General features: G+C 35.6%; 2 protein-coding genes across 3 annotated transcripts; one reads left to right on the top strand and one right to left on the bottom strand.

Annotated features, from left to right (window-relative positions):
* Window positions 1-4,314: 4,314 nt before the first annotated feature.
* Window positions 4,315-9,799, bottom strand: LOC148845581 (pentatricopeptide repeat-containing protein At3g26782, mitochondrial-like). Of its 2 annotated transcripts, XM_088953378.1 has the most exons (3): window positions 9,340-9,780; window positions 8,812-9,220; window positions 4,315-5,907 (listed from the first exon to the last, which is right to left on the bottom strand). In XM_088953378.1, exons 2-3 carry the CDS (start codon window positions 9,197-9,199, stop codon window positions 4,541-4,543), a joined length of 1,755 nt encoding a protein of 584 aa, XP_088809504.1. In that variant the 5' UTR covers window positions 9,200-9,220; window positions 9,340-9,780; the 3' UTR covers window positions 4,315-4,540. The 2 variants fall into 2 exon arrangements, with proteins under 2 accessions (XP_088809504.1, XP_088809503.1); XM_088953377.1 differs by having other exon boundaries at window positions 8,812-9,799.
* A 3,422-nt stretch (window positions 9,800-13,221) lies between these two features.
* LOC148845580 (uncharacterized) lies at window positions 13,222-14,590 on the top strand. The gene is made up of 4 exons (XM_088955881.1): window positions 13,222-13,367; window positions 13,802-14,025; window positions 14,108-14,163; window positions 14,321-14,590. The coding sequence occupies exons 1-4, from the start codon at window positions 13,222-13,224 to the stop codon at window positions 14,588-14,590; spliced, it is 696 nt and encodes a 231-aa protein (XP_088812007.1).
* The last annotated feature ends 1,119 nt before the right edge of the window (window positions 14,591-15,709 follow it).

Raw genomic sequence — 15,709 nt, 5'->3', positions numbered from 1 at the left:
TAATTTTATATTTTTAAGTTTTTATTATTTATTTATGACATCATGGAATTATCCATTTGACCTAAATGGTTAAACTACTTACCACCTAGATGGAAAAATATTATTTCATTTCTAGGTTTATTTTAAAAATATAAAATTTCATTATATTAATAACTATAGTGTATTGATTTATTAGAGGAATTTAATGATGAGAAATGGAACTATAAATGACTTATATGTGAGACTTGAATGAGAGAGAGAATATGTGAGACTTAATTTATCACTTAATAGTATTATTTTAATTGCATTTTCTACTTAAATCTTGTATTTCATTTTCATCATTAATAAAAGTAGTTCTTATTTTCATATTTAATATTATGAATATAAGACATTAGAATTGTATCAAAATACTTTATAAAAAGGTTATATTTTTCTTTGAGATAGTATATAACATTAGTATATATTTTTTTAATAGTTAATACTTAGTTATGACATCATAGATTCAACCATTTTACTTGGAAGATTAGATCATTGACCTACCATCTAGATATGAAAATGGTTTCATTTTTCAGTCTGGTTTTAAAATTTGCATTTAATTTATATCACTAATAAAATAATTATTATTCATATACTTATTTTTTTTTATATGATTAAGATATAATATTATAGATGTAGGGGTGAGCATTCAGTTTATTTAGTTAAAAACCGAACCGAATAAACAGAAAATTATTAAAACCAAATTAAAAAAAAATAAAAATCAAATCAAAACCAAATAATAGAAAAACCAAAATTTTCAATTTGGCTTGTAGTTATTTCGATTAAAACCAAATTTTAATAATGTATATACTGTATTATATGCATTATAACATATAATATAATATATATTGTAAAAGCAAATTTCATTATATTAAATACTATATATTGCATATGATGTACAAAAGTTCATTTTATTCGGTTAATTGAATTTCTAATTCTAACAACCGAATAACCAAAACCCTTAAAAAATAAACCAAAATTTTCAATTCGATTTTAACTGAATTATGCTCACCCTTATAATAGATGTGCCCAAAATTGTTTTGTATTTTGTGTACTATTCTATTTAAAAAATTTTATTTTTAACTATACATCATGAGTTAGGTTGAACCACTAATCCACCCCCTAGATAGGAAAATTGTTTCATTTCCCATCGGTTTTAAGTTGTATATTCAGTGTCAATCATTAATAAAATCATGTCTATTTTATCATACTTATTGTTTTAATATAACAAATATATAATAATATAATTGTGACTATTTTTTTCAAAATTTCTTTATTTTCTAAATTTTTGTATTTTTAGTATTTCTAAATTTTTATTATTTATTTATGACATCATGGAATTATCCATTTGACCCAAATGGTTGAACAACTTACACACCACCTAGATGGAAAAATATGATTTCATTTCTAGGTTTATTTTAAAAATATCAAATTTCATGGTATTAATAATTATTGTGTATAGATTTATTGGTAGAATTTACTAGTGAGAAACAAAAGTATTAATGTTGGATTCAATGAGAGAGGATGTGATTTAATTAATGACTTAAATATGAGACTTAATGAGACCCAATTGAATGTATGTAATAGTATTATTTTAGTTACATTTTCTGCCCTTACAATGGAGGGGAACCAAATTCAGAAAAAGGTTATTTTAATAAAAAAATCCAGAATCCAATACCTCTTTCACACTTTTATAGGAAATATGTATAGTAAAATTACATACAAAATAAGATAAAATACAAGGTTTTACTTTTCTACAAATTTGTATTTGTACTTCTTCCAAACTGATCCTTTTGTTGTATTTGGTTGCATTGCAATCTTATTTGCACTAGTATAAATTCATGCGAGTACAAATGAAAATAATGCAAATTTTGGTTTAATTTTATTTTAGGTTTTACTTTATTCTATTTCTGGTCTTATTTTACTTCATTTATACTACAATCAAACAAAGTAAGGTAAAATATGAAACAAAAACAAATCATAATTTACATCCAAATCATCTGTACTATCATAGTTTTGCATCAGTGCAAAGCACTGCAACCAAACACAGCCTTAACCACAACACTACCCATACACAACCATTTTAATGGTTATGAGTAGTATTTTCAAACCATTGTTGACCTAGATGGTCGGACCGTTCGGCCTAGGAACCATCAAGCCAACTAATTTCGTTTCACCCTTAACCTATCCCTTGCCCAAAAATCATTGAATTGGTCAACGGTCCGTTGATCCGGGTGGTTAAACTGTTGACCTGTTCAACTAAAACAATTGTTTTTGCTCATTTTTTTATTTAATAATATATATATATATATATATATATATATATATATATATATATATTTTGTTTTTTAAATTAGAATAGACTGGCTGCTTACCAGACGATCAAAACCGTTGACCCAAAAACTAGTGGCTAAAATGGTTATGGTTCCCGTTTGGTTTTTAAAACATTGATTTTGAGTCAACACAACGTGGTGGTAGTGAACAACTCGGTATTAAGCTATATCCTGTTGAAATATTTGCAAACTAGGATAGTGTTTGAAAGCGTGGGCATTTTTGGGGACCAATTTTCAAAAAAAAAAAAGCCTATTTTTGCTAGACCCGTTTTTCACAAAAAAAAAGAACACCTTGATATGTTTGGGAGTATTTCTGTCACGTAAGCAGTGAGCAACACTATGTTGTTTGATAAGGTGATTTTCATCACCATTTTTCTGTTATGTATTCACCATATCAATCAACCATTGGGGGCAACGGTTCACCGAAGCATGAAATGCCAAATTTGACATTTCATGCAACAATTGGGTCCCAATTTATGAGACATGCCCATTTTTCAGTGTTTTTTCAAAAAACACTTGAACCAAACAATCATATATGTGCGTGTTTGTTGAATTGCCTACTTGGATCCGATGTGGCACCATTTTTCGGAAAAACGGCCACGCTTCCAAACATCCCTTAGATGTTCCATGCCAGTATTTTCATCTTTTCAGAAGCAGCCCGCCAGACCCCAAGGGGTGTTTTTGTTATTAACAGCCTTCGTTGGGTTGAGGAGGTCTGGCGGTGGTGAAACGATGATCTGATGTCGTCTGTGTTGCTAGAAACAGAATGCGGCTGTGCGGTTTTCGACTCTATCAAAATCTTAAGTATTGCAAAATGACTAGAAGTTGTCTTCTTCATCGGTGCTGGAAGCTGAATTTCGAGCAGTTCGGTTGGGCATGGAATCTATCCTTTTAAGCAAATCTATCGTTATTCTGGGTCAGCAAACAGCAGAGTCTCATCAGTGGGAAGCTGCGAATCATCCTTGGTTTCCCCAGTTTCGGTTAGAAGCCTCTCAAAACTATCTTCACGAAATCCCAAAACAACATCTTCAAGCTTCTTTCCGTTAAATATGTCAATCCCCAGAATGTCTGAGAACTCCTCTCTCTCTCTCTCTCTCTCTCACACACACACACACACACACTCTTACTCTCGCCGGAACAACCTTCTCTTACCTCACAAAAGAAGAGGCTTAACCTTTTCACCTTAAGAAATGCAGTTTATATCAACTCAACATTGTTATATTGCCTTCACTAAACAACAACACAAAAAGGACCCATTCAAAGATTAAAAACTATTAAACATGACCCCGAACATCCCATGAACATAGAATGAACCATCCAAACCAAGGCTGGTTCAATCTTGATTTTCTATTTCTTTTTGGATTTTTCCTACTTCTAGGCGATGCCCATATCACGATTTCCGAATTTCAGAACAAAATTAAGCAGGACCAGAAGGTTCAATCCTGAAGGTAACAACCCCAGAACATTCCATAAACATACAATGAACCATCCAAACCAAGGCTGGTTCACCCATATACATGGGATCTCTGGTCTTGATTTTCTCTTTCTTTCACTTTTTCCCACTTTTAGGCCATACCCACATCAAGATTTTGATTTCAGAACATAATTAGCGATGATCGGTATAAAGAACAACCAATAATAGAAGAAAAAAAAAGCAGATTAAAGGAAGAAAAAGCGCAACAAAGAAATTAAACAAAAAATTGTTACAAAGAAAGCTACGTACCTATAAGCTGCTGAGGGTCAAATTGATAGATATTGATTTCAGCGATTGTATCAATTCTCAGAGTGGGATCTCTCGTCTTTTCATCCAAGTAATAGACTATCAATTCTTCATCAGTGGGTGCAAATTTGAAGCCTGGAGCAAGCATTATGCCTTCAACGTTTTTCCATGGTTTTCTTTCTACGTTAATTCTCTAATCTTCCACTAAAGAGTCAAAAGAAACAACAGAAACGAGACGACAGAGAAAGAAGAAAACAAACAATGATCTTATCTTATGTGTGTAAATATATAAGAGTCAGAGCTGAGCTGTGGGCTTTTCTTTTTCTTTTTTATTATTTTTGCTTCAAGGGGCTGCACATGAGTATGTAGAGATGATGTTGGCTTTTTGCAAACAGCCAAGAGTACAGTGCATCAAGCATAGCAGATCAGGACTGGCTACCTTTTTTATAATATTGTATAGTATTGTACAGATTTACCAATAATCCCTGCATGTACACACTCCCTCTTTGATATGATGAAATCTGACAGCATCCCTCAAGATAATTTCTGTATTCGTGATCTTTGATATGAATTTTGCAGCAACATGGCAATCTTCACACGTTCGAAGATTTTTCAATATTCTAATGGGTGTACCGGGTGCTGCTTTTAGCAAGCCATAAGCCATGGCCAATTTCTCGCTATGACTCCTCAGTACATTTTCCTTCACATCAGTTTCCACATCATGTAAGACAACTTTAGTCGCAGGAGTATATCCAACTTTGCTGATTCTTTCCATCAATTCCTCTAATTTTTTATATATTTTACCAGAATCTGAGTGGGACATGTCACCGGAGATGAAACAATGAACCTTATTACCTATCTCAATTGAGCTCCAGCCTGCTGGTTTCCTCAACCCTTTTTCTCTCATTAAACCCCTTATTTCTCGTACTTCTGACCACATCCCAGCAGCTGCATATATGTTTGACAGCAAGACATAGAAACCTGGATCTACAGAGTTCAACTCAAATAGCCGCTCAGCAGCAAATTTACCAAGTTCAACATGGCCATGGATCCTGCATCCACCCAACAATGCACCCCATATGCCTGGAGATGGTTCAGTGGGCATTTGATTAATCAAAGACACTGCATCGTCCAAAAGCCCTGCACGTGCAAACATGTCCACCATACAAGCATAGTGCTGCAGACGTGGGATGATGCCATGGACATCAACCATCTTCCGGAAATATCCTTGACCCTCTTCGACAAATCCAGCATGAGCACAAGCTGATAAAACTCCAACATAGGTGATGTGATTAGGTTTGATATTATTTTCTTGCATTTTCTCAAACAGCATGATGGCCTCAGCCCCATAACCATGGGTGCCATATCCATCAATCATGGAGCTCCAAGCAACAACACTTTTATTAGGAATGAGATTGAACAGCCTCTGAGCAGCAACTAAGTCACTAGATTTGGCAAAAGCATCCATCAAAGCAGTCATTACATACTCATCCAAGTCCAAAGCATTCCTGATGGCAAAACCATGACAGGATCTTACCAAATGGAGTGCACCAACACGGCCAACAGCAGGTAAAATTCCAGCTAAAGTAGAGCCATTCGGTTTCAATCCATTGTGTTGCATTTTTCTAAACAATTCAAAGGAATCACCTATCATCCCACTTTGGACATAACAAGAAATCAGGCAATTCCAAGCAATCAAATCTTTCGTAGGCATTTCTTCAAACAATTTCTTAGTCAACCAGAAGTCACCAGAATTTGAATACATGTCTAAAAGAGCAGTAGAAATGACAACATCAGCACCAAATCCACTCTTTATCACCCAAGAATGAATCCACTTGCCTGTATAAATTAATAAAAATTACTAACTTCAATTAAATATTAATAAATAGTGTATACAACAAAACACCCCCAGAGGAAACCATCCACCTTCTAGTTAGTCAAGCCTTATGCCCTCATCTGTGAACACAAAGAAGGTTCCATAACGACCTATTGGTTTCAATTAGCAAGGAAATCTCATACTACTATAGACACAGTGGTTTATTTATCTTAGGCTTCATTTGGGAGTGCTCCAACAGGCTTTTTGTGCTTTTTATGTTGGAGAAGCCAAAAGCTAGTGAAAAAAAATGGCAAAAAAACTCAAAACAGGCTTTTTTTTATGCAAAAAGCTCCATTGGAATTAAACAAAAAGGCAATGAGTAGCCAAATAGTAAACAAAGTGCCTTTTCAAAAAGCACATCTCAAAAAATGACTTTTCAGAAGTCTGTTTAGGCCAAAAAGTACTCCAAACGTGGCCTTACCATCTAAGAAATCAATTCAGACTTCCTACCCACAAGATACTATAGCTGTACATTGGGAATATCTCCCCATGAATGGGTAACATGCAAATACGGGAGATATTCTCAATGTGCAGCTGTAGTGAGGTGTGGGTAGGAGATCCAAACTGCTAAGAAATAGCCTATCGGATTATCTAATAACATTAAAGACAGATGTTCATAGACCTAAGTAGCAGAGAAAATGTTGGGAAACAGATTGTTGGTGCACACAATTATTTCACAGATTCTTGATTGAAGAGTTGGGACCAATTTTTGTACTATATAATTGAAGGATTTCTATATCATACAGACTGCAAGTTACTGAGCAGCTTTAAAATGTGAAATATTTTATAGTGTTTTTCCTCTCTATTTTCCATATAGTGATTCCTCACTTATCCAAAAAATGAAAATGATCACCTAGAAAGATCCTCTAGATCTTTACCAAAAAAGGTTATTGGGAAAAAAAATTTGGTAGCTAGAAAGTGTACTGCAGTGTTATTGAAAAAAAAAAAAAATCGGTTGCTTTCCCACCTAATGTAATTCACCCAATCAGAATAGCAAAAAACAAAGTTAACCCAATTAGAGAAGTCACTGGGTTTTTAGTATTTAGATAGCCCGATTCAGGATACCTTATAAACATTCCCTTAGTTATATCTCTGCTAGGAGTAGAGACAACCTTTTGATTCTGTTGAGAATACATTGTGTTGCAAGGGTTTTTTTTTTAATTTGTCATCATAAGATTTTTGGTGTGTGGTTGTGAACAGTGAATAACACACCACATTCGAACCCTTCTTCTCTTCTTATTCTTTCTACTGATTCTAATTTATAACCGTAAGATATACATATTAGACCAAATGGATTTTAGCTATAGGTATACATTTCTCCTCCTTGGTTTGAGAGAAACCAGTACAAATAAACAAATAGGTAACACCTTTATATAGCATTCAAGAAGGGACAATAGTAAGCCAAGTTTTGTGAACAAGGTTGTATATGGTCATTTCTCCTACATAGAATCAAGATTTGTAGGAGTTTTATGAATTAGAATAGTGTTAGTCTTGTATATTTACAGTGTAAAGTCTTGTATATTGTATTTCTAAACTATATTTTCACTTACATATTTGTATTTGTACTCTTTCCAAACTGAGTCCAAGGATCAATATTTGCTTTCCCACATTGCAGATCTGTAGCCAGATTTCTACATCCAGGTATATGTGCTAGTCGGTTATTTTCTTTTTACTTCATGGACTCAAGAGGAAAAGACTCTTAGCTGGATTAAGCTAAGCATCAATTTCAACAGGACGGTTGAAATATTGACAATAGAGATGGGTATAGACTATAGAGAACAAGGATGATAAAAATAAGTATGGAGGTTTGACAGTGCATTGTGTAGAAGTACCAATTTTCCTCCTTTTGATAAGAATTGCTTCTACTCGGTCTACTTACATTGGAACAATTCAACAATGGGGTCCCGGGTTTCCAGTGATCTATAATTGGCTCCTCAGGGGTACCAAATACTTAGTAGGGAGGGCACCAAACCTTGTTGGTTTGAAGCCTTGTATACCTAATTTATAAATATAAGCATAAATATGTACTATAATATTCATGCAAACATGGGTATTAGTAGTATTAAATGTGTAAATAATAAAAAGACATCATATTATAGTAATATCTTACAATAAATACCCCTTTCACATCATCATCCCCTCTCACTCCCTTCTTACGTAAAATAATTATATATACAAATCAATACATATATCTTTACATAGTTTAAAAGCATATATAATTAGAAGCTTAATAATTAAGGTTAGTTCAAGTTGCCCAAAGGCATCAATCCTAACTGAACCTGACTTTATATCGAGTTGGCATTTTCTAACCTAACCCTAACCCAATCTTCAACCCAAATGGGTAGGACCAACCCAAGTTGCACCCCTATTTTTCAGTAGCCTCTTACCTAATAGGAACTCTTTTGGGTATCCACAAAACCATATAAACAAAGAAGAACACAGATCTAAAAGAAGATAGTATAATAAAAGGTTCTAAAATACAAAGGAGTAGGAGCTTGGTTTGCTCAACAAAATTTATGTATTGAAAGTTACTTTCGGAAAAAAAAAAAAAAAGTTGACACTGGGAGATAGGATGTAAAATATTATTAAAATCAAACTTTAGTTAAAAAATGGAGTTTTACAGTCAACTTGAGAGGAGTTATTTGACATTTTGACTTCTTTTTATTGCGGAGGATAGGAATAGGATGAGTACAAAGTCCATACAGATATATGTTATGCCATTTTCCAGTTCTGTTCATATCAATACTGAGCTTTTATAATCCACGAATAAATTAAAAAAAAAATTATCCAGGTAAATTTTATAAAAAAGTAATTATTTACAGAAAATAAAAATATATATGAGTGTGAAGTCATCAAAATTCAATTACCCTGGTGAAGGAACCGCAGCTGTGAGCAAGCAGAGATTACAGATGCAATAGCGACAAAGTCAACAGTCACACCTGCCACTCTCATCCTATTGTAGACTCCTAAGGCTTCTTCTGGCCTCCCATTCTGTGAATAGCCCGATAGAAATGCATTCCAAGAAACAACATCTCGTTCAACCATTCTGTCAAACAATCGGCGTGCACTATCAATCAACCCGTTTTTCATATACATATCCATTAACGCAACCGTCACAAACGGACTTGAATTGAGTCCAAATTTCGCACAGTGCGCATGAAGCTGGGCCCCTTGACTGAGCATAAACGAAGAGGAGCAGGCTTTGAGGAGGAGAGGGAACGTGTATCGGTTAGGAGAGACACCAAGCTCCAACATTTGCAGATAAATTTGAAAGGCCTGTCGGAAGAGGGAGCCACAGATGTGAGCCTGGATGAGTGAGTTGAAGAGAAATGCATCTGGAAATTGCGGACATCGGTCGAAGACAGAAAGGGCGGATTCCAAGTCCCCGAACTTACCGTAGGAGGCGACCAATTTGGCTGTGAGACTGAGGTTACAGGGTGTAGATAACTTGACAAGCTGAGCGTGGGATTGCTTGAGGAGAGAGATGGATTTGGTTTGGGAGAGAGCCAAAGATTGAGAATTCTGACTAATGCAAGCTAGCTCCATGGGTTAAACCGTAAACAAGCCACACTTGGTCGTAGCGCTGTCATCTTCCCACCTTGAATTCGATGAAGTGATTTCTTGGTGCGGCCGCTGCAATTGATCTATTTAAGGCCATGATTTATGATTTTCGGTTGTAGCCCTGCGCTACGATACCGGTGAACTCAACCGTAACAGAGTTTTTCAAACTGAGACAAACATAATTAAATTTCATTGGTAGCAAACTAACGGTCGGGTGGACAACGAGATTTGTCCCAGCTCCTGAACAAAGCAAATTCCTAACCTTTTTGGATGACTTTACAAATTGAAGTTACCACTTTCTAATTTTTAGCCCCTATTCTTTTATACTTTTTATGCTTTTCAAAGAGCCCCTGAACTTTCATATTCTAACACTTTACCCCCTTTATTTCCTCACTCATTAATGTTTCAAAGGAAGCCCCGGGAAAGGAAGAAAAAACAGGGTCGTGAATTCCCAAAAATCAATGGGGTCTCACCATTGAAAAAGGCAAATTGTGAGAAAATATTATCGAGAGGGACCTATCAGACTTCGTCTAATTTCTTCTAGTCGGCCATCTCCGGCATCGCCTCTAGCGTTTTCCTCGTTAGGTAAGTTTCGATTTATTTCTAATAATACGCAATCCGGCCAGTCCTATCTGTCAACGGCCTTGCCTCTGAACAGAGCTATAGAGAATCTAAAACGGAGAAGATGAGGGAATTCGGAGGGAAACCCGGTGAGATTGCTTCAAAGCTCAAGTTAGTATTCTCTCGAAAGCAAGATAAAACCAAATGGCGCAAAGTTCGCATACCTTGTTCTTGGGGGGTAGGGAGCCTTTTATAACCATTTCGTGCATTCACTCCGAGGCTTCTGTCAGGTCGGGTATGATTACTTCTGTGCTCTGCCAGTTCGGGTGTCATCCCCTTTGCTGGGACAAAACCGCCACTGCTCCTTGTCGGAGCCATCTCTGTAACTAAAGATGGCAGTGGCAGGTGGTCGTTTGAAGTGCGGCTGTCAAGCGTCAGATCCCAAGTCAGTCAGGTGCGCCGCCCCTGGATACGAACTTCCTCGGTGTCAAGTATGGTACAATTGTTCAGTTCAGCGTCCTGGAGGCAAAGTGCTAGAGTGGTGAGCGAGGTGAAGTCTTGAGTTCGGATAGAGGTGTGTCCCGAACTACCACGGGGCAGGTCAGTTCGGGTTATTGCCCTTTGTGTTTGGCTCGGGGCCTAAGGGAGAGTTCGGGTTCCTTGTAGGGAGTTCGGGCTCCTAGTAGGGAGTTCGGACTGCTGGTAGGGAGTTCGGACCGCTGGTAAGGAGTTCGGACCACTGGTTCCTCCCTTTGGTGCTTGCGGCCTTGGGCGCGCTGTTGTGCCGAGCTGTTGCCCTTGCCACGTGTTGCGTAATTACGAGGTCGGGCCAAATCTTCCTTCATCAATTTCTATACCATTTTTGTCTTGTTCCATTGGATGGGTTCCCCTCCAAATCTCATTGCCAATTCCATCTATACTTGGTCGTCTAGATCTGGCTTTTGGCATTTGAGTTCGCTAGTTCCTTTCTCATCGCCAGTTCATTCGTCGGAGCTCCAGATCTGGCTTCTGGCATTTGTTTGTTCCAGATCTGGACATCAACATGAATATGAACTCAAATCTAGCATGTGTTCGCTCATTGGACATTAACACGAACCCAGATCTGACGTTCAAACCATTTTTTTTATTCTATTGATCTCAGATCTACTATTATATATATATATATTGCTTCAGGTCATCTAAAACAACAAAACATTGTATCTTGGCTTGAGGTAACACATTCTCTCTTTCATTTTTCTATGTATTGTTGATCAATGGATGGCTATTTTAAGAGTTATTATTTTTATAAATTTACGAAAACAATATATAATGTATCATGAAGGATTCGGTTGCGCTAGTTTTTCATATATTTTAGGAGTTACTATTTTCTAAATTTAGGAAAACAATATATAATGGATCATGAAGGATTCGGTTGTGCTAGTTTTTCATATATTTTAAGAGTTATTATTTTTACTAATTTAGGAAAACAATATATAATGGATCATGAAGGATTCAGTTGTGCTAGTTTTTCATATATTTTAAGAGTTATTATTTTTATAAACTTATCTGTTTATATTAAAAAAGCATATATGCTTCTTTTTAAGAGTGAACTTTCAGTTGTGCTAATTCTTCATATATTAAAAAAAAATCCAAAGCATGGGTAGTTATTCAAGAATCCAACCATTAATCAAATGTTATATTTGGATTTTTACCACTGTCTTGATTCATCTCAAACTTGAGAGGTCATTCCTTTTATAGCATGTATCTGGGGGCTTGTTATGTAACATTGTCTTGGGATAAATCAAAAACTTGGTGACGTAGAACAGGGAGAGATATCCTACTAGTGTGTAGGTAGTGGAATGGGTATTGTAGAAAACAAAATAGAAGATGATAATAGAAGAATAGATAATCATGTAAAAGAGAAATAACCCTTAAAAGAAGAAGAAGAAGAAGAAGGATGAGGAGGAGGTGCACCTCACAATTTCATACTTCAATTTCTCAAACTGTTTGTAGTCAAATCTGCCTGATTTGCAGCGTTCCATTGGCTCTCATTTTAAAATTTATGAAAGAACTCATCCAACTCTTCATCTAGTGTTTTAAAAAGGTCTATGAGGCTTGCCTTGAGGCAAGATTCAAGAGAAACACCATGAGACTTAACCTTTGACAATCATGCTTATAAGTATAACCACATACTTCAACCATAAGGCACCTTATGTCAATAACATGTCCACCATGTTGAGTTATTATCACAAGCCCAAGTTAAAGGTCAATTCTAAGCTCTCTATGTGTGTATGTGCATGTGATTATTTAAATTATTAGTTATTTAATACCGACTTGCATGAAGGCAATTAAATTTTTGTTAAGCTCCTAGTACTTTATAGTCCTTTATATGATGATGATGATGATTAATTCATCTATCACATTCTTGTTAAATATAAATAGTCTGTGTGCATGGTTCTATATTTTTTTCTCACACATTAGAATATCTTAACATCTCAACTCAGACCTCACACTCTTTAAAATATTGCTATCATCTCATAGAAATAGCTCATAAATTGTATATAAGATGTGATGTTGCACATTTGGTGAAATTGAGTGCACAAACTGCTGCTCTAAGGAACTTGACTGAAGCAAAAACAAGTAGTCCATCAAATATCCAAAGCTCGTAACACAATTGTTTCTTATGTCTAAAAGGTTGTTATTGAAGCATCCCAAGAGAAAGCCCTCTAAGTGCTGACTTGTTGTGGGTTTTATATGGTTATTCAAAGTGGGCTTATTATAGCTCTTTGAGGGTTCATATGTGAATGCCATCAACCCCACAACTGGTTTGTGTTATGTTTGTCTTGTTATTTTGTTGAATATTGTTTATTTAATGTTTTTTATTTAATATGTTTGATTTGTGTGTGTTTTTTTTGTGGGTAAAAACTTGTAGAAAGTAGGAGACACATACACACAGAGTGTGAGAGAGAGGGAGAGAGAGAGAGAGAGAGAGATTAGGCCGGATGGGCCATAGTATCCACTAAACCTTCAAACTATTTTTTTTAATACTATTATTTCAAATGCATTGTGTGACAGTTGATTATTGTTAAATTTTCCCTATTATTTGATTAAACTGCCCTCTCATTAAAAACATTAATACCAAGCAAGGTTAGATCATTTATTCTATATAAACATGGATGAACAATGGGATGTTGATTGTGATTGCTGGAGCTACAACTAGTGGAGTTGCAGTTGCATTGACCCTTGTACAAGAATGGTTGGACTATGTTGATAGGGAACCTTCTGTCAATCGAGACTTACAAAGACAAGATTTATTGGATCGGTTGTATAAGGGACGATAAGTTGATTGTTACAACCAAATAGGAATGGGGAAGGAATCCTTCTACAAGTTGTGTAAAATTCTATTGGAGATCGGATAACTTCATGATACATTGAAGACTAGCGTAGAAGAACAAGTTGTTAGATTCCTGTACATTTTAGCACATAATGTTAGGAATAAGACTATGGGATTTCATTTTAGTAGATCTAGAGAGACTGTTAGCTGCCACTTCAACTTCGTGTTAGATGCAATTTTGAGTTTAGAAGATAGATACCTGGTCCAACCAAGTAGTCTTGACACACCACCAGAGATTGGAAACCAACACGACTTGTAGCTATATTTTCAGTTAAGGAAAGTGACAATATTACATATTTCAATTATCTATGTTGATTTAGGTAGTGAATCACATAGTACAATCAATATGCTTTGCTTGGTAGGATTATGCTGGGGCAATTGACGGGACACATACCTGTGAAGGTTTTGTTTGCAGATGTAGCTAGATTACACGATCGTAAGTCTTACCCAACACAAAATATCCTTGCTACGTGTTATTTCAACTTGCTTTTCACCTACGTGTTACTTGGATGGGAGGATGCTGCATCGGACTCTTGCATGTTAAGTAGTGCAATGGCAAAGGAACACAAACTACATGTCCCACAAGGTGCTAATACATATCCATATAGGTCATATCAGGTGTAAATGTGGAAATTGGTATCTAACCATTTTCTCATATGTTGAAATAGGTAAATATTACTTGGTATATTCTGGGTTTGCTCTAAAGTCTTGGCTTCTTAACACTGTATTAGAGCACAATATACCATTTGAAGGAATGGGGTGCACATCAACCTGAGAACCCCAAAGAGTTATTCAACCTCCGTCACGCTTCACTATGAAATGTAGTTGAGCGAATTTTTGGGGTTCTCAAGAAGCGGTTTCCACTATTGGTTTCTGAGTAGCATTACCCATTCAAAACACAAGTCAAGATTGTCTATGCATGTTGCATATTGCATATCCATGTCATGGTTGTGGATCTATATATGTCTCAATATGATCACAATGTTGCTGAAGGTGCAACGGTTGATGCAAATGATGGGGAAGTGGTAGATGATGTGGTTGATGATACTCAATCATCTCAACACGTTAGTAGAAATGAGTCTGTCAGAGAAGGACATCGTCTTAGAGACGAGATAGCAAATCAAATGTGGGCAAACTATCAGTTGGCTTAGTCAAGGCATCGGCGTTAAATTTATTTGTTTAATCTTCACATGTATTTCTATGTTTGACTTCACAATGTACATTTACTCTTTATTTAATTATTAGCATTTTTTATTATCTTCCCTTTGACTAGTTTATGTTAATAACACAACTATCTTGTGTTGGACATTATTATTTTTAGTTGTACTATGTGTGTGTGTGTTTTTTTTTTTTATAAATGACTGGAATGATGAAACTTGGTATAAATTTGGTTGATATTGGTTGAAATACTGTTATGAACTAGTTGAGGTGGCACGCTAGATGTATAAATTTTATTGTGTTCATTGTGTAATTTGACTTATTGTTGTTTGGTTAGAATTAGACATGGATACTAAATCCAACGAAATTGATGGTAGAGCTAATAATGTGAACATGAGTTGGACAAGTGAGATGGATAACACATAGATTGAAACTCTGGTTGAGCAAACCACCCTTGGACACAAGGTTAACAAGAGCTTTAAGGCTTTGCCATACACTACATTTGCAAGAAATATAAGTCTAAAATATGAAGTGAAGTGTGTATAGAACCACATTAGGAATTGAATGAAGACAATAAAGAAGAACTCTATGATAACAAACATCATCAACTCTAGTGGTTTTTCCCGGAATGACATAACTAAAACCATCGATGCAGAGCACCATATGTGGAATGAATACATTCAAGTAAACTTCAATATGATATCCATCCTAAATATTACAATACACAAGTAAGATATGAACTTGTAGCCACAACTATGGCCAACTAGCTATAGTATGTGGAAATGATCAAGTAACTAGTGTTGGAGCATTCACTAATTGGAAATTAAATAGACATGAGGCAACAACAGTGAATGAAACCACTAGCATGCCAACAATGCATGAGCCTGTATTTGATGAGGTTAATGGAGACAATGTTGGTGACTCAACTCTTTAGGCTAGGCCACCTGAGGAGGGTAGCTTAGCTAAGTGGAGGGGTTTGCGGAAGAGAAAGTCATGCAGTTGCAGTTGTTAAAGAAGTACATGAGATTGCATCTAGCATTAAGTCATTGACTTCTGTTGTTGAAAAGGGAATCAGGTTGTTAAAGAATGAAAAGATTTATGATGATGTGTTG

The sequence above is a fragment of the Nelumbo lutea genome, chromosome 7 (assembly GCF_056320005.1).
Source record: "Nelumbo lutea isolate HS-2025 chromosome 7, American lotus-T2T, whole genome shotgun sequence".
Lineage (NCBI taxonomy): Eukaryota > Viridiplantae > Streptophyta > Magnoliopsida > Proteales > Nelumbonaceae > Nelumbo > Nelumbo lutea.
Note: the sequence above shows the minus strand (reverse complement) of the source record. Positions and strands in the feature narration are given on the sequence as shown.